At 47.8% G+C, this 19,603-nt stretch overlaps 1 protein-coding gene across 1 annotated transcript in view; it reads left to right on the top strand.

The window, feature by feature from the left end:
* Positions 1-4,257: 4,257 nt before the first annotated feature.
* LOC136573434 (vomeronasal type-2 receptor 26-like) overlaps positions 4,258-19,603 on the top strand; it is a 92,765-nt gene continuing 77,419 nt past the window's right edge. The window contains exon 1 of the mRNA XM_066574724.1: positions 4,258-4,443. Coding sequence (XP_066430821.1) covers positions 4,258-4,443 — 186 coding nt within the window. The remainder of the gene's footprint in view (positions 4,444-19,603) is intronic.

Genomic DNA, 19,603 nt, shown 5'->3' on the forward strand with positions numbered 1-19,603 from the left:
CAGATTTTACTGGCAATGGCAGCAAGGTTTAACACCATGCGGAGCCGATAGCAACTCCAGAAGTGCTGGAGTGATCTCAAAACTAAAGACCTGATCCGGCTACGGCGCATGAGGTGGGAAATTCGGCGGCGGGAAGAAGGTAAGTTTTTGCGTATGTTAAGAATGTAGTCTGATTGGCGCATGTGACTCGTGGGCGTGACTTTCTGTTGTGAAAGTTTCCGAGCTTTTTTCAGCAATATTTTGGAGCCGGAATTATGCACACAAACGCACGCTTACAAACGCACGTTCGCAACATTGGCAGGAACATCAACATTATAGTGAAAGTGGCATACAACACACACAAGAAACAACTGATGTTTGACGCCAGGCTCCACAAATTAGAAGCAGTAATTGGCTAATTAATGCTCTAGACCTTTTACATGGGGTCCCCCCCCCAAAAAAAAAAAAATCATCTGCACTAGTCCTCCTGATTTTGTCTTTGGTTGTTTGCCCATGTGCTTTTGCTATTCCGTGTACATAATGAAGACAACTATGCTATACAAATCTTACACAAAGGTATGCATTTAGATGTCGAAATCAAAACAATTTTTTATTTATTTTTTTGTTGTTTTTTTAAACAGAAAGAATAAAAAAACACTTTATCGCCAATATTGATTGTGTACTTGCTTTTTCTCCACCCAGGTGAAACATCACAAAGAAGGGCTGGGCGACGCCCTGCAATGGCACCAACGCAGAGGCAAGACACCCAGCCCTCAAATCCACCACCAAATGCCTTGTAGGGACACTCTGGTAAGTTTCGAGGAGGATTTAAATACATATTCAAAAATGTTTGCAGTAACAGTCTGCTTATAGGATTTTACCTTCTTTGCAGCTTGGGAAAGCCCGGCTCCTTTATCTCCGGAGCCGGAGGTTGCCCGAGAGGAGGTCCCTCGTCTCAGATCTCCTGAGCCGGTGGTGGATTTGGCTGCCCGCCTCCTCACTGAGTACCGCCATGCTACAGGTAATTGAATAACAGAGCCTTATACCTGTGTGCGCATATTTCAGATGATTGCTAGTTACAAACATGTACTTAGAAGTTGCAGCTATATGTATCTGCAAATGGGTCGGCTACACAAGTTCCTTGTTAGTATCTTAAGAAATGCAAGAGTAGGCCTGCATTTTGCAATGGCAAGAAGCTCTAATTTGTGTACATTATATCTCTGCAAACCTTGTGTCTATCCACTATTGGAGTTTAGAGTCACGCATTTCAATACTTTGATGTGTGAAAAACGTAACCATTGCAGAAAATGATGTATGCTTTCACAACTCATTTTACAATTACCAACTTTAGCTATGCTAAAAACCATGTATTACTTATATCACCCACATGTATAAATTCACAATTACTACAGTCAGTTAAAGCAATGACGTCTGTTTCCTCCACAAACAACTTCACAAGATGCTCTTCTGCCTTGGCATCGTCTATGTCAAAATATAGAGAGATACAACGACTAACTTTTCGAGAGCAAACACATTGGTTGTCGTTTTAAATCACCAATCCTAAACCAACATCACAGAGGCAGAGTAGATTTTAGATCTCACATGTAACTTTTATTACATCAAAAAGCATCCCAAACAACACACAGAAACTTGGTAAAGCAAGCAGGGTGCATGCTCACTAATGGTTTATGATTCGCAGTATATTCATCACTGTATACATTACCCAGCAACCTTACCGTGATGAATAAGCAAGATACAGCTATAGGGAGGCCGGAACCGGAGCCCGCAGGGCTGTAGGTAGAGGCAGACATGACGGGGTTAAAGGGGAGGAAGGGGTTAATGGTTTTAAAAAATAACAAGGATAGGATGATGTTAGAAGGGGAGGGGTTAAAGAGGGGGGAGTGAAGGATTATGGGATAGAAAGAGCGCGAAGGGAAGGGGAGGAGTCATTCTGGGTGCAGCAGAGGAAGAAGACGGACCTGGAGCCGGACGGGGAGAAGAGTGAAGAGAAAAGTGAAGAGTGAAGACCTGTGAGGAAAGTGAGGACCAGCGGGAGAAAGAAGAAGACCAGCAGGAGAAGTCTGAAGAAGAAGACTTACGTGAGGAGAAGATATCCCAGGAGAAGACCGGCGGGTGGAGTGAGCAGGAAGAGCCCGAAGCGGACGAGATCGGTGTGGAATGGAGGCGCTGATGGAGCGGATCCAGGCGGCGGCGGCTGACAGAGGCATCGCGTGGCTGGAGAGTTTGGCACGTGAGGGTGAGGAGGGAGCGGCGGTGGTTCCGGAGAGGAAGCCGCGTCGGGCGCGTGCGCCGGAGAGGCTTAGCCCCGAGCACGTGCCTGTGCGCCGGCGCTGCACAAGGAGTCCACCCGTGGTACCTCCGGCCGTGTTGCCCCCCGCAACGGCAGCCGGGGGGAGCAGGGCCGGGAGGAATCCTGCTCGGCGGCGTAGCGCAGCGTTCAGCTCAGGTGCCCGTGCCGAGAGGGGGGCGGGGCCTGCGGCTGCACAGTCGGCTGCAGGAGCAGGGAGAGGGGGGGGCGTTCCAGCATCAGTAGCAGAAAGGAGCGCCCCTGCCCCGGCTCGTCGGGAAGACCTGGAGGAATAGCCAGTAGGGGGTCCAGAGCTGCAGGTGAGGAGCAGTGTGGACTCAGTGGGGGGGCCGGCCAGGAGGCCAGGGATCGGGAGGAGCAGAGTTCGGAGCTCAGTGGGGGACAGCGTCAGGCTGGTCCAGGTGTTGTGCCTAATGCCGGTCTCTTGAGTTTGAGCGGGGCGGCTGCGCGCGCAGCGGAGAGGCGGCAGTCGGCAGAGGAATCGGAGGGACCGAGCGGAACGTGGATGCATTCCGGGACGAGTCGACATGAAGACGGATCGGCGGCTGGTGGGCCCACAGCTCCTATGCAGCCCGGTGAGTTACACATTACACAAAATACTTGCAATGCTTTGTCTAGATCTGTGCCCGCCGGGGTTAATTTAGGTATAGACAGTAGTGGCGTCGGTTTTTCCGGGGTACGTGGGGGGGACAGTGAGATGAGGGCATTGGTAGGGTGTATGTGGGAATTTTTACGGAGGCAGGAGATGGGGACGGCGGGATTGCCTGTTTTGGCTCATAGCACGATGTATAGCGAGTCGTCCGTAGGGGGGGTTTCAATGGCCGCCCCCTCCGGGGTGACTGGGGGAGAACAGGCAAGAGGTAGCGGGGGGTCAGGCATTGGACCGTCGCCTGTTGCGGCTTGGAGTAGTTCGCTGCCAGCATCATCCAGTAGGGTAAGTACGTTGGGAGGGTGTTTGGTGGGTGTAGAGGAAACGGCGTCGGGAGTTGCGGTGGCGGTACAAACAGAAAAGGAAGGGGAAGCGGTGCGTTTGGACGATAGGGCTAAGGGTGAAGTGTATGTATGCTTCGAGGGTCCCTTAGGGGCCCATTTAAAAAAGGAGGTTAGGGAGAAGATTTGGAGGGACGAATATGTGGAAATATTCTCCCTCCTGCCTTTGGAAAAATTCAATTTAGACAAAGGCAAAAGAACGGAGTTTAAAAAGGAGGAAGAAGAAAAACGCAGGTGGCGTTTAATTCCTCAGACTTTTAATAACTGGTTGCAGACTTTTGCGATCTTAGCAAGTGTCATAGGGGAGAGGGCGCCGGATAACTGCTCGGGCCTTTTCTGCTACCTAGACTTAATAGGAGAAGCGCATCGAGTGTATGGGGGTCAAACATGGTTAAGATACGATAAGCAGTTTAGGCAAAGGAAGGCGATAAGACCGTCAATCCGATGGGACCAGAAGGACATCGGTTTATGGTTACGGGTGATGGCGCCAAGTCGCTACGGGCAGTCCTTTCACGGAAGAGCCGGGCCGTCAGGCCCGGCATCTACCTCTCAAGGGGGAAACCAAGTGGGACAGTTTGGGGGTAACAGGATCGGTTTGTGTTGGCAATTTAATGATGGCCAATGCAAATTCGGGCAAGGGTGCAGATTTAAGCACATCTGCTCCCATTGCAATGCCGGGTCACACGGAGCATCTAAATGCTTTAAGAAGGGAAAAGGAAAAGCCACAGGGGGGCTTGGAAAAAGGGACGACGCTGGTGAGACTGGAAGGGATGGTCAGGTTCCTAAATAGGTATCCTGACAGAGAAAAGGCCACATTGTTACTCGAGGGTTTTCGGGCCGTTTTTTACATTCCGCCCCCATTGCACGACGTTCCATTCTCGACGAAAAATTTGCCTTCGGCCATGAGGAATCCAGGGGTGGTTTCGGAAAAAATTGCAAAAGAAGTCAGCCTAGGCAGGATGGCGGGTCCTTTTCAGGAACCTCCCTTGGCGGATTTTGTGGTGTCTCCTCTTGGGGTAGTCCCCAAGAGGGAACCGAACAAGTTTCGGTTGATACACCATCTTTCTTATTCAAAAGGGGCATCTGTGAACGATGGCATAGACGCTGAGCTGTGTTCAGTGGTTTATACATCGTTCGATGCGGCGGTGAGTTGGGTGAGAAGGTACGGGAGAGGGACGTTGCTAGCAAAGGCTGACATTGAGTCAGCTTTTCGCCTTTTGCCGGTGGCCCCGGAGAGCATTCGCTTACTGGGCTGTTTTTGGGAAGGACAGTACTTTGCTGATAGGTGTTTGCCCATGGGATGCTCAATCTCGTGTGCATACTTCGAAGCTTTCAGCACATTTATTGAATGGGTAGTTAAGGACACGGCTGAGTTACAGTCGGTAATTCACTACCTTGATGATTTTTTGTGCATTGGACCAGGGGAGTCGCCAGTGTGTGCGACTTTGCTGGGTACATTACAGTGGGTAGCTGAGCGTTTTGGGGTGCCGTTGGCCCCTGGTAAGACGGAGGGACCTACGACTTCCCTTCAGTTTTTAGGTATTTTAATAGACACAGAGGCAATGGAGTGCCAGTTACCGGAGGACAAGTTAAAAGATTTAAAAATGAGGTGGAAAGAGCCCGGGGTTTGCAGAAAATTACGCTAAAAGGGCTCCAGTCATTAATGGGCAAGCTGAATTTCGCTTGCAGGATAATGCCTATGGGTCGAATTTTTTGCCGCAGAATGGCTTCTTCAGCAGCGGGAGTTCGTGCCCCGCATCATTACATCAGATTGGGGAGGAATGTAAAAGGGGATTTGGCAGTGTGGGCGTCGTTTTTAAAGAAATATAATGGTAGGTCCATAATTATTTCTGAAGTGAGTGAGAACGTGGATTATGAACTTTTCACGGATGCGGCAGGAAGCGCAGGATTTGGTGCATATTGCCAAGGGCAATGGTGCGCTGGGGAATGGCCGGAAAAATGGAAGGAGGAGGGTTTGATAAAGAATCTTGTGCTGTTGGAATTGTTTCCAATAGTGGTGGCCATTGCGCTTTGGGGCACTCGCCTTCGGAATATGAAGGTGAGGTTCCATTGCGACAATATGGGGGTGGTTCAGGTGATTAATTCCCTGACTGCCTCCTCTCCTCCAGTGGTGAATTTGTTACGCCACTTGGTTTTGGAGGGCTTAAAACTAAACATTTGGATAGTGGCGGTGCACGTACCAGGGATTAAAAATTCAATTGCGGATGCTCTTTCTTGGTTTCAGTGGGAGCGATTCAGGACCCTGGCACCGGATGCGGAGGAGCAGGGGAGGACGTGCCCCTCTCATCTCTGGAGTGTGGTAAGAGAGCAGTGGGGCACCTGATTGAGAGGTCACTGGCTCGGGGTACTAGAGCTGCGTATACTGCAGCATGGCAGGAGTGGGAAGGCTGGTTAGGACATATTAGGTCAGGAGAGTCGGAGGAGGATAGAGTGGGGGCGTTGTTGAGTTGGTTGGGGAAGGTAGAGCAGGATAATGTTTCGGTGTCGTGGGTTAATCGTTTCATGGCAGGGGTGGCGTTTGGTTGCAAATTAAGGGGTTTGGGGGACATTACTAAGAACTTTGTAGTTAAGCAAGCATTAAAGGGTTTTAAGAAGGGAAAGGAAAGGGCCGATTCACGTAGGCCAGTTTCTTTTGATTTATTAGAGAAGATTGGGGTGGCGCTGGACAGCATTTGTGGTGGATTGTTCGAAAGTTTATTATTTAAGTTAGCATTTTCATTAGCCTTTTTTGGGGCATTGAGGGTAGGGGAGTTAGTTTCACCCAGTAGATTGATTGGGGGTGGTTTACAGATGGCTGACGTAAGAAAAGTCGATGATCATCTGGAGTTGTCTATTCGGCGATCAAAAACAGATCAGGCAGGGCGGGGACAGTTGGTCAGGATAGGAAAGGTTCATGGGGCATTAATTTGCCCTGTGGAGGCGTGGAAAAATTATATTAGGTTAGTCGGTGAGAGATCGGGCCCTTTGCTACAACACGAGGGGGGGCAGTTTTTATGCGCTCGTCCGATGAATTATAGAACAGAAATCGCAGATTGCACCTATCTGCGATCTGCGATTCCTGTTCTCTTCACTATATGCGCTCAATGGGGCCGGCGGCAGCAGCGCCGACCCCATTGAGAACATATAGAAGACAAATCATTCTTCTCTGCCACAGCTGTAACAGCTGTGGCAGAGAAGAACGATGTTTGCCCATTGAATACAGCCGACTCCATTGAAAGCAATGGGCTGCCGGCGTGCGCGGGATGAATTGTCGGGAAGGGCTTAAATATATAAGCCCTTCCCTGCAATTCATCCAGAAAAGTGTTAAAATACAAAATATATACATACTCACCTGCTCCCGGCAGCCCGAGTTCCGCGCGGCCGGCCTGCAGTGGGTGTGAAGGGGGTGTGAGTTAGACCTGCCCCCTGATTGGCTCAGCGCTGATCGTCATGCGATCCGCAAATCGCGCGAAAAAACGCCCGTCTGACTAAGGCCTCATAGAGAGGTTTCTCGCTTTGTGGGAAGGAACGGGGGAGGGGGGGGTAGTGGTGCGACATATAGATTTGGAGGCTGGCACGGGGAATTATTGGAGACAGGATGGGGTTCATTTAAATGAAATAGGTTTGGATTTGTGGTTAGAGGCAGTGCAGGAGGGAGTGGAGCGCGCTTTGGTTTTGTGGAGGGCGGCGCAGGCTTGAGGGTTCAAGCCGTGCTGGCTGTGGTGGTTAGGGAGGGGTCCTTGGAGTCAATATACAAGGGGGTGGGGGGAGGCAGGGGTAGTAGAGTTACCTCCTCCCCCCTCCGGTTAGGTTTAAGTTGTAGGTGGGTCTCTTGCCTTTTGGTTTGGCAGGGGGTTACCTGCTAAAGTTGTTGTTGTTGCTAGCCGGGGTATGGCTAGATAGCCTCGGGGTCGGGAGGTTGGTGACTCGAGGTGAAAGGGTGAGTCTCCTGAGTCAGGTGATTGGAGACGGGAGGCGTGGTTTGGAAAATAGGGTCTCCCGAGTCAGGTTTTAGGAGACGGGAGACAGTGACACCTATTTTTCCTTGGTTGGTGAGGCGACAGATAGTTTTGTTGGGAACTCCAAGGATCTCTCCATAATAGTTTAGGAATAGGGTTTTAAAAAGTGTTATTCATGTTATATTATTATAGTTATAATAAATTGGCTGCTGTGGCCATAAAATTAATCCAAAAAGAAGTTGTCAGTGTTTATTTTAGATAAGCGGGGGTTAAAAAGGGGTGGGGGTAATAGGTCACAGCGACGACTCCGTTGTACCTAGTCATGGTCCTACAAACATGTGTATCATCACAACATGCATCCTTCACATCTGCACTAAACATTACTGTGTGGCCCATCATTTGCCTCATGATAGGGCACACAATTGTGTTTGTTACAGATTGTAATGATGCATATTGTGATGTTTACAATGTTTGGAGGACATGCATAACGCCGCAGGATGTGCCTTAAGGTAGCTCTCCTTTTGCAAAAAGGTATACCTATCTGGGTGATCCTATTATTGTATTGTGAACTGTTATGTGCTGCTTTATCATGCAAGTAACTGAGCATTTATAATCTGCCTTGCGTACATGCCATGTCAAGTAAGCAAAACAAATCTTTGTAATGCCTTACACACACATTAACTACAAAAGGCTTGTGGTATATGAGCGGTCATGAAAAGTCTGCACATAAACATCTTAAAGTTCTTGTCAAAAATTATAATCTTTGTACTGGAGGCACGGGCCCCAAGAAGATACAATAACATAACCTTATCATTTTGTGTACATTTTGCCAGACCACACACTACCCTACTGTGCAGTAGTTGCAACATTAAGCATACCCAACGGTTAGATGTCACGCAGTGTGTACATGTGACAGCTAAATGTGACTCCAGCAGTATCACTCGTTTAAGGTCAACGTATACATAAGCTGTATTGTTGTATTGGCTCAAGCTGTTTAGGCTTTTATTTATCCGTAATCTAATATGTTCCTTTTGTTTGTCCCTCACAGCCTGGCCAGATGCCCCCTCCCCCCCCCCCCCCCCCCCGGAGAACGCATTCGGTGGTTCTTTGTGGAGATGCGTCAATGCCAAATGCACTTGGAGGCAAGGCAGATGGCTGTGACGCATCTCCGCAATAGAATCACCAATGTGATTTGTTGGGGGTAGCATCATTTTGCCCAGCCGGATCGTGGGTCACCCCAACCAGCTGCCAGCTCCGCCGAAGAAATGCCAGCTCCAGTGGATCTGTCCATGCCTACGTCTAGGCACTGACTGTTGGGATGTCCATGGGGCCCTGTGTTCCCGTCTTAGGCTCCTGGTCCATCATCTGCACCAAAAGTTGAGTTTTGCTCCGTCCATGTTGGACAATGTTGTGCTCTTTTTCTAGAGGTGATGCGTTCTGGCATGTTTCACTTTTCTGCATTCCATGTAAAAAATAAATCTTGTCATTTGTATAGCGCCAGCTTATTCTGCAGCGCTTTCAGTTTATCATTATTTATTACCCCCCACCAAGCTGGGTTCTCATTTCACCGACCTCGGAAGGATGGAAGGCTGAGTCAACATTGAGCTGGCTACCTGAATCATGTGGGGATTGAACTTGCAACCTTCAGCAAGGTTCTTAAATTCTATCAACATGTGGTAGGTGTGCAAGATGGTACAAGCTCGCAACCCAGCGTCAAGGATCCTCGTTTGCTTGCAAGTCCCTAACTAAAAAAATGTGCCAAAGGGTCCCTAACTAAAAGCAACAAAGGGCACAGCCATGCCTAAAAAAAAAATATATATATATATATATATATGCTTTTGAGAGACCAGCTAGTGTCTGCCTCCTTGCACATGGTTCAGCTGCCACGTCACTGCTCCCTGAGTGTCTGGAAGTAGTCTGCAAAAATGTTCCTTGTTTGGATTGCAGAATGTGTTGGTCTACCATGCTGTGCACGCTCATCCACTACTACCTGATTGAAAGCAGTTGGCTTCAGCATGCAAAACCATATTATGTCGCTGGCAGAAATGATGTAGAACCACGCAGGCGCGAATTACTGCCTGCACATTGTCTGCAGCCAGTTGAATGGCACTGTGAAACATTCTCAATCGGTTGGCTAGTATCCCAAAAGTGCACTCAACATAACGCCGGGCATGTGTCAGGTGGTAATTAAACACCTGCCTCCTGGGGTCTATGTCTCTGCCAGCAAAGGGACACATTACATGATTGGCCAGGCCAAAGCCCTCATCCGCCACTAGGACAAATGGGGCCTCAGCGCCAGGCATACCAGAAAGGTTCCTGGGCTCCGGCAGAGATAGTTGGCCGGCCATCAGCCTCCCACATATAATGGAAGTGGAGAAAATCCGTGCATCCGCAGCACTACAAAACGCACCAATTTCCACAAGGCAGAAGCAATATTGTGTATCAGCCACTGCCAACAGTACAACAGAAAAGAAAAGGGGATAATTGAAGTACCGTGAGCCAGAGTTGGGTGGCTTTCTAACACGTATATGCTTGCCATCCATGGCACCGAAACAATTTGGAAAGTTGGCAGCACCCATAAGCCCTTCTGCAATGTCAGGCCAACCTTGCGTGGAGGGCGGCGCCATGACTACAGGCACCAGACGCTGCCAGATAACGTCGCAGGTAGCCTGGACCACTCCACTAATGATGGATTTGCCCACCAAAAAAAACAGATGCAACGAAGCATACAAATTCCCAGTGGCCAGGAATCTAAGAGAGAAGAGAGAAAATGCACCATTTGTAAAAACCAATTAAAAGCTACAAAATACAAAATTGTGTGTGTGAGTGGACTTGGTGTCTGTAATCATGTTAGCCACACATGCTGTATGTTAGGGCTTATTCAGACGACTGTATATGGGCCACGTATTAACACCAGCCGATATACAGCGTCCCTCTCAGCAGGGGGAGGATGCTGCAAGAGCCTGGAGCAGTGCTCTGAGCTCCCGACACCTCTCCGACAACTCTCCATGGCCTCTACGCCCATCTGTCCTATTAACAATGAGGGGATGCGGGATGGGGTGGAGCTAATTCCCGGGACTTAGCCCACCCCTGACCCTACTACTCCCATTGCAAATAGTGCAGAGGGGTGGAGAGGAGGCAGATAGGGGGCGGGAGCTCAGAAGACAGCTCCTGGCACTTCAAGCATCCTCCCCCTACAGAGAGAGACACTGTATATTGTCCAGCGTTAATCCATGGCACATATACGGTAGTCTGAATAAGCCCTTAAGCTAACACTCAATACTAACGTTAAGGGTTTAGATGTGTCATGCAAAAAAGGGGCAGAGCATTGGGCCACTGCCCCCCAAAATGAAATGTCTTTTAATAAAGTAACATGGATGTCTGCCTTGGTCCATCCAGCTCTCAGACAGACATTCTATCTTTTCCCTCCTATTACCCTGCATCCATGTTGACAGGCTGTATGAGGTCTGTATTTAATTGCACATAGCAACACTACATCAAAGGGCACCAGGGTCAACGCGGGTGCTCAAACACCATTAAAACCTAGATCTAAATAACAAGCAGGGGGAAAAACTTTTTTTAATTTATGAAATCCAAGTTCCCAAACAGCCTTATGGAAAACAGAGCTAACATGATCCCAGGAACATGCAGCGCAACAAGAACATCACTGCAATGTTCCTGATTAGAGATGAGCGAGTATACTCGGTAAAGGCAATTGCTCGAGCGAGCATTGCCTTTATCGAGTACCTGCCCGCTCGAGATGAAACGTTCGGGTGCCGGCGCGGGGGAGCGGTGAGTAGCGGCTGTCAGCAGGAGGACCGTCGCCCGTACCCGAATGTTTCATCTTGAGCGGGCAGGTACTCGATAAAGGCAATGCTCGCTTGAGCAATTGCCTTTACCGAGTATACTCGCTCATCTCTATTCCTGATGGATTAATGTAGTGACAACAGGATGGTCATACTATTTGGCATAACCATCCTTGCGAAGCGGTGAGATAGTCTAGAACCACTGTGTGTTGATTGGCGACCAGAATTAATTGCTTAGTATATTCATTTTGGACCCCAAGTATATCAAATAACGTATCAGTGATGTTATCAAAGGCATCTCCTAGAGCAGTGGTCCCCAACCTTTTTGGCACCAGGGACCAGCTTCAAGCAAGAACATTTTTACAAGGCCCGGCAGGGTTGGGCGGGACATGGGCGGGGCTTTGGTTATATGGGGTGGGGTTATGAAGGGGGTTGGAGTTTAGTGCATACTTATTCAATTATGACTAGAGATGAGCGAACGTGTTCGGCCCCGCCCCTTTTCGCCCGAACACCGAACTTTGCGAGCAATTCTGTGCTCGGGCGAAAAAAGTTCGGGGGTCGCCGTGGCAGCGCGGGGGGGGGGGGGTGCGGCGGGGAGTGGGGGGGAGAGGGAGAGAAAGAGGGCTCCCCCCCTGTTCCCCGCTGCTGCCGCCCGCGCCGCCGCGCCTCTCCCCGCCCCCCGGCGCCCCCCGCACCTTTACACGCGGACACTGAAGTCCTCGGAAAAGCCGGTGTCCGGGTGCGTAAGTACTCTTTAAGAACACGTTCGCTCATCTCTAATTATGACATTTAGAATGTACTGGCAGTACACACATAGGGCTGTATAATATATCCCCCCGCCTGGCAGCACACACATAGGGCAGTATATAATCTATTCCCCGGCCCCCCTCAGCACACACATAGGGCAGCATATAATTTATCCCCCCCCCCCCAGCACACATATAGGGCAGCATATAATTTATCTCCCCCCCCAGCACACACATAGGGCAGCATATAATTTATCTCCCCTCCAGTAATAGACAGCCCCCCCAGTAATTAGCAGCCCCTCCCCCTGTAATAAGCAGCCCCCCAGTAATAAGCAGCCCCCCCACCAGTAATAAGCAGCCCCCCCAGTAATAGGCATCCCCCCCAGTAATAGGCAGCCCCCACCCCTCAGTAATAAGCAGCCCCTCTAGTAATAAGCAGCCCCCCCAGTAATAAGCAGCCCACCCCAGTAATAAGCAGCCCCCCCAGTTGTAAGCAGCCCGCCCAGTAATAAGCAGCCCCCCCAGTTGTAAGCAAACCCCCTCAGTATAAGCAGCCCCCCCAGTAGTAAGCAGACCCCCAGTAGTAAGCACCCCCCCAGTTGTAAGCAGCCCCCCCCCCAGTTGTAAGCAGCACCCCCCAGTAATAAGAAGCCGCCCCCAGTTGTAAGCAGCCCCCCCAGTAACAGGCAGCCCCTCCCTCCCAGTAACAGGCACCCCCCCCCCAGTAACAGGCAGCCCCCCCCCCCCCAGTAACAGGCAGCCCCCCCAGTAATAAGTAGCCCCCACAGTAACAGGCAGCCCCCCAGTAGTAAGCAGCCCCCCCCTAGCAACAGGCAGCCCCCACCCCTCAGTAATAACCAGCCCCCCCTAGTAATTAGCAGCCCCCCAATAGTAAGCAGCCCCCCCCCAGAAATAAACAGCTCCCCAACCCATATACTTACCTCCTCCCTGCTGTCAGCGTCGCTCCCTCTCTGCTTGCCCTGACATCAGTGTGCAGCCCGGCACTCTTCCTCCCCGAGTCCTCTCCTGCAGAACTAATGAGTAGGGGACTCGGGGAGGAGAATCCTAGCTGCACACTGACGTCAGTGTGCGCCGGGATCAGCGCGATTACCAGCGGGAAGCTGCGGCGCCCCCGCTGGTAATCGCTTCAGTGGTGAGCAGCGTCGGCCGCGGGCCACATAACACAAGGCTGCGGGCCTTGTGTTTAGAAGAAAAGTTCCAGTGGTGCCGCGGACCGGCGCTAACCACCTAACGGCCCGGCCCCGGTCCGCGGCTCGGTGGTTGGGAACCCCTGTCCTAGAGCTTCTATCATATGAGTGTTCCTCAATGAGTTAAAAATCATACCTATTGTTACTCACAGAACTGCTCCCGCCTTCCAGGCGCAGTGTGTGTGTGCAAAGTGTACTTTTGTTCCGGTATATCACGCTTGTAAAACATGTGTGATGGGACATGTTGATAAGGAAATTCATCATTTGTCCATACCCAGGTGGCTGGTTCCAACTTTGCTAAGGTACATGTACCTCCAGCTCCATGTGGGATCCACCTGTAAGCTTTACTGCCACACACTGCATAAACGCCTTCTGGCAATTTAATCTGTGCTCCTTGTATGAAAGCGTCTGCAATATAAGCTAGTAGGACTGTATCCGGGAATAAGCACCATGAAGGGGTCCTATTATCTGTGAGGGCTGCATAGTAGGCCTTAGAGCTGCACTTTGACTGCGGCTGTTCACCATGGGCATGGTCCTGCACTACAGGTTGTTCATAGTCCGGAACCTGCCAAGGTCCGCGTATTTCTCCCCCCTCCTTGTAGTACCCCTGCAATTCTTTACATTGGTCAAGGTCACCATCTGAAAACCTTTCGGCATAGGCCCAAGAAGAATTAATTATGCAGTTCCCGGAGAAGAACAGGAGGGTTCCTCCTTACCACGCCAGCTCTGGATTGTACTATTTTGACTTTATCAAGGATAGAGAAGCTGATCTGCATCTTATCTGTAGGTATATTTCCCATTTCTAATATTGCAAGTGGCTTATTGTACCATCTGCCATCTTCATCCTTAAATTCAAAAACCTTATTAACTCTGGAGGTCAGATTTACCTGCCACCAGGGATGGTTAGTCCATCCTGTAACAGGCAAAGCAACCGCCGTCCTTTTTTGGTCCTCAGGAAGGGATATAAGAGGAAGATTCCAGCAAACAGAAGTTAGCAGTTTCTGTTCAGTCAAAGGGGATGCAACAATCTGACAGATTCTTTACTCTAGATACAATTCCATGATACGGTCACAGTTCAAATGGAAAAAGATGGTGAAGGGATCATTTTGGATGATAGGGCAAAAAGGGAAATGTGTTACCCAAGAAACACCAAAGTACCAAACTAATTAAAAGAAGAAGAAGCTTTACATCTGAGCAGGACCTTTATGTACAGTCAATAAATGGAGATGAAACAATGAAACCTTAGTACTAAAGAAAGTGAATATTCTACTGAGTGCAACACGTTGCAGAGCCAAAAATGCTCCTTTCTCAAGCACAAATCTATTGGATAGCAGTGTTAAAATTTCAGTATAAATTGTATATGGTGTAAAATGTGACAGATATCACAAGGAAAAATATAAAAAGAGAAATACATGAATTCGTCGATACTTTTAGTACACCAATTTTTCAGTGGTTCGCCTATACTCTTGGTAAATCAATTGTTCCTGGGGTTCGCCTATACGCTTGGTCATCAAATTTGTCAGGGGTTCGCCTATAGTCTTGGTACACAAATGTTTTAAGGGTTCGCCTAAACTCTTGGTCAACAAATGTTTCAGGGGTTTGCCTATACTCTTGGAACACAAGTGTTTCAGGGGTTCGCCTATACTCTTGGTATACAAATGTTTCAGGGGTTCGCCTATACTCTTGGTATACAAATGTTTCAGGGGTTCACCTATACTCTTGGTACACAAATGTTCCCGGGGTTCGCCTATACTTGTAGTAAATAAACTTTTCTGGGGTTCGCCTGTACTCTTGGTAAATAAATTATTTCTGGGGTTCGCCTATACGCTTGGTCAACAAATTTGTCAGGGGTTCACCTATAGTCTTGGTATGCAAATGTTTCAAGGGTTCCCCTAAACTCTTGGTCAACAAATGTTTCAGGGGTTCGCCTATGTAGTCTTGGTACACAAATCTTTCAAGGGTTCACCTATATTCTTGGTAAACAAATGTTTCAGGGGTTCACCTGCACTCTGGCTAAAAAAAAGTTTGTTTGTAGAACGGGTTGTTGAATTGTGGAGATGTGTATAAGTACTGGTATCTTAGTCCCCCTTATTCCCACGTTTGTGGCTTATGAAATTTTGTGACGGAGGTGGCATTGGATTGGAATAATTGGAACCCAACACTCTTTTATAGGACTACTACTCCACTTTTGTGCATCAGCAGTTTGGCTGCCTGGGACCAGTAGTGCGCACATAGCATTCACAAGTATCCCGGCTGTATACTGCATACTGTTACCAGTTATATACAGCATACTGCTACTGGTGTACACAGACTATATAGGAACTAACAGAACTCCTCTCATTTTTCATTCCCTTATTTGTTTTTTTGCTGAAAGCATCTGCATAATAGGCCCAAGTGTGTGTCCCGTTGATAGAAGTAGCTTGGTCTATCCTTCTCTGATCCTACTTCTCCTCCTCCTCCTAAATCTGCATGTCAGCATGCTGAACAGCCAATTCTTCAGAGGGCCCCATAGGCTCTTTTAAAACATTTTTTTTTTACTAGGGCTGCCTCCATCCTCTGTCAAAACACTTCTTTCTGAGGGATGCCTTCAGGTTCTCGCCCCCAATTTTGAAAAGGTTCAGCACTACAGTTCAGCAAACGTGCTGGTTCCAGCATCATACGCGCACAGATTCCACAAATGTTTCCCAGCGCAGTGTCCAGCTATCTGACACCTAGACCGAATGAATTGTCCTGCTTTGGCCACTCAAATTTCTTCATGTGTCCCACTGGACACAAAGGAAGCAAAGGAAGCGTAACTGATTTCATTAAACATTGACAGTTTTACTGTATACCTGTGGTGGCAACTTTTGTGACACCTCCTGCTTAAAACAAATCTTTGGTTTTAGAATGTTTTGCTGAATTGTGCAGATGGTTAGAAGTACTAGCCTCTGAGTCCACTTTATGGCCACGTTTGTGGCTCCTGACAATTTTGGGGTCTGGGGATCAGCGCTGGTTGACATTTATTTGCTCTCGTGTTACTACAGTTATCTGAGACACTGGTTTAGACCAATCAAAAGAAGCGTAAATGATTTAATGAGACTTTCACATGGTCACTGTAGACCTGTGGTGGCTACTTTTGCGACACCTCCTGCTTCAAACCAATCTTTGCTTTTAGAATGCGTTGCTGAATTGTGGAGATGGGTAGAAGTACTGGCATCTGAGTCCCCTTTTGGGAACGTCTGTGGCTCCACGCAATATTGTGACGGAGGTGGCATTGGATTGGACTTCTGATCATACGTTAATTTATCATCAATTCTCATCAGCATAGTGGGATATTGCCCACAATTTCAAAGGGGGTCGCTGCCACATCCTGCCAACCCTGTGCAGTTTCTGTCGCTGGTTCCTCCTCATCCAATGCAGAGTTATAAATAGACATGAGGGTGGTGTGGCTATCAAGCGAACGTGTAGCATGAGAACAGCTGAACGCTGCGCTGTGGATGCAGGATCGTGCGGGGGATTGGACAGCAATGCCAGCATGTAACACAGGAGAAGAGGCAATGGTGTCACCCGCAGGTGGTGATTGTCCTTCGTTGCAACTAATGTGGTGCTTAGTTAAGATGTTCCAGCGCACACCCTGGAAGTCTCAGATGCATCCATGCATGCTGCCCCTGCTGTCCCCTATCCGTTTCTGTGGTGTTTCCATCACTTTCTGATATTTTTAGGTGATTCACACAACCTCCTCTATGCGGAGCATGGGTCACTTTGAAAAACGCTTTAGTCTCCCATTGACTTCAATGGAGTTTGTTACTCAAAACAAGCTCTCTAGCAATGAGCACCCGAGCATTTTGGTGCTCGCTCATCTCTACTCACCACTAATTCTCGAACTTCCTGATTTCGTACAAACATGAAATATGGCATGCGTATTTTTCAGGTCCTAAATAGGAAAAGTAAAGTGGTCACAACTTGATTATTCAATGCTAAGTGCAAAAGTATTGGCCCCCCTATGTAATGTAATTTTGCTGTGACGTACAAACATGAAATTCGTCACAAGCATTCTTTTGGTCCTAAATAGGAAAAGTAAGGGAGTCACAAATCGATTATTCCATGCTAAGTGCAAAAGTATTAGCACCCCTCTGTAATGTACCTAATCTAATTCTCTAACATCCCAGTGTTGTACAAGCATGAAATTTGGCACAAGCATTCTTTTGGTCCTACATAGGAAAAGTACAGGGGTCACAACTTGATTATTCAATGTTAAGTGCAAAAGTATTGGCATCCTGTGTAATGTACCTAATCTAATTCTCTAACTTCCCGGTATCCTACAAACATGAAATTTAGCACAACCATTCTTAGGGTCCTAAATGGGAAATCTAAAGGGGTCACAACTTGCTTATACAATGCTAATTGCTAATTGCAAAAGTAAGTGCACTCTTATGTAATGTAACTTCCCGGTGTCGTATAAGTGTGAAATGTGAAGCGAGCATTCTTTAGGTCCTATATGAGGAGAGTGGGAAGGGTGGCACATTCTGCAGAGGGACATTGGTACATGCAGCCTGAGAAGAATGTAACGATCCTCTGTATGAATACATATTTTATTCCTTGGTTACTCTAAAGTAACCTTGACTTCATAAATCTTTTCGTGCGAACAACATATAAACACATATATCAAATTACCTCGGGCGAAGCCTGTTATATCAGCTAGTACCTTATATATTTGAAATTAATTTGGTGCCTTAGAACAGCCTCATATGAGCGTACGAGCAGAACGCACATGATAGCAAAATGTTTTTGCACCATGATCCTCACGCTCTTACGTGTGTATTTGTGTATTTTACACAAATACAGCTGTGCCCCGAGTTAAAAGACTATTAAGCCTAATTAATCATCGTTGAAAATTGTACAATTATGTGGGTTTCTGTGCACATTGATACCCCCCCCCCTTCCCCCCTTTTGGACTCTTTGGGCATTTGCACACCAAAATAGAGCATACTTATAGTGGCTTTTTGTGTGTGCGAAACGTGTGCAAAAGTGAAAATGAGTATGTACCCATTGGAAACAATGAGTTCTCTGCCCTGTGTATTGCACGTAAGATTTTTAAATACGTTTGTGTAAATCTGCCCTTATGTTTAAACATCTTTTGCAACTGCTTACAGCTCATTTTTGGATTGGCTGCCATGTATTTATATTGGTTGATAATTTTAGTTATGTCTTCTTTCCAACTTAGGATTTTAGTGTTTTTAACCCCTTCCTAATGTGCAGCGTACATGTATGATGTAGCAGGTCAGTAGTTCCTGTATTTTGCCACACATGTATGGCATTGGGTACCGAGGGGCCCAGAAGCTCAGCCCCCAGTAACCAAAGCGGTATCCTGGCTGTATATGATGGCTGCAATGTTACTGCATCTGCCAGAATAGAGCTTAGCTCTGATCCAGGCGATTTAAACCTTTAGATTTTGCTGTAAATACAGTTAGTGGCATCTACGGGACTTGGAGAGGAAGGAGACGACTTCACTGCAGCGGCATCTTACCCTGCCTGAGGCCAAGGACATTATTTTACCTGTGCGGATCCCGTGATGGTCTTCTGTGTCCTGACTGGATCTTCTTTCATCCTCACGGTGGGTGTGTGCAGGCATGCTTGATGGTGAAAATGCACAATAGGAATTTTCTTTTTCAAACTCCTGCTTTCCATTGGGATCCACAGCTTGTCTGCAGTGTCAGCTGCAGACAGGCAGCGGATCAGACGGCTTCCATTGACTTCAATGGAATCTACCCATGTGGGATCCACAGTGAAATACAGCAGGCTGCAAATTGTTTTCCAGACCAAAAGGTCCACAAATCAAATTCAAATGCTTTAATGCATTTGCAGATGGTCCATGTATCTCTATGGGCGGCTTGATTTGTGGATCTTCTGCGCAGGTGACCCGAGCCATATACTGGAAAAAACAAGCCATCATACAGCTTGGTTCTGTGAAAAAAAATATTTTTAATGGGTAAAAGTAGTAGAAATGAAAAAAATATATATATAGAAATTTAGTATTACTGCAATTATACTGCCCTCAGAATAAGGATAACAGATCACTTATACTACATGGTGAATGGCTAAGAAACAAAAGTTTAAATTGTAGTGTTTTTTAACTGATTGTGTCCAGAAAAGACAATAAAAAATGATCAAAAATTTTGTCTGTATCTCAAAATGGTACCAATGAAAACTGCTTATCCCGCAAAAAACAAGCCCTCAGACAGTGCTGTATGATAAATATGGCTCTCTGAGGCCTCGGTCAGACGGGCGTTTTTGGCCGCGATTTGCGGATCGCATGACGGATGCGCATACGCAAATCGCGTGACCAGGGTCGACGATTCGCCGAAAAATCTGCAGCTGGCAGCGTTTTCGGTGAAAAGGCCCCGATCAAAGGAGCGCTGTCCAACCCATTGCAATTCAATGGAGCCGGCAATACAGCCAGCTCCATTGAAAGCAATGGGCTGGCGGTGAGCGCGGGATGAATTTTCGGGAAGGGCTTAAAAATATAAGCCCTTCCCTGAAAATCATCCAAAAATGTGTAAAAATAAAAAAAATATATATACTCACCTCGTCCCTGTAGCCGGAGTTC

This window comes from Eleutherodactylus coqui, chromosome 7, assembly GCF_035609145.1.
Source record: "Eleutherodactylus coqui strain aEleCoq1 chromosome 7, aEleCoq1.hap1, whole genome shotgun sequence".
Classification (NCBI taxonomy): Eukaryota; Metazoa; Chordata; class Amphibia; order Anura; family Eleutherodactylidae; genus Eleutherodactylus; species Eleutherodactylus coqui.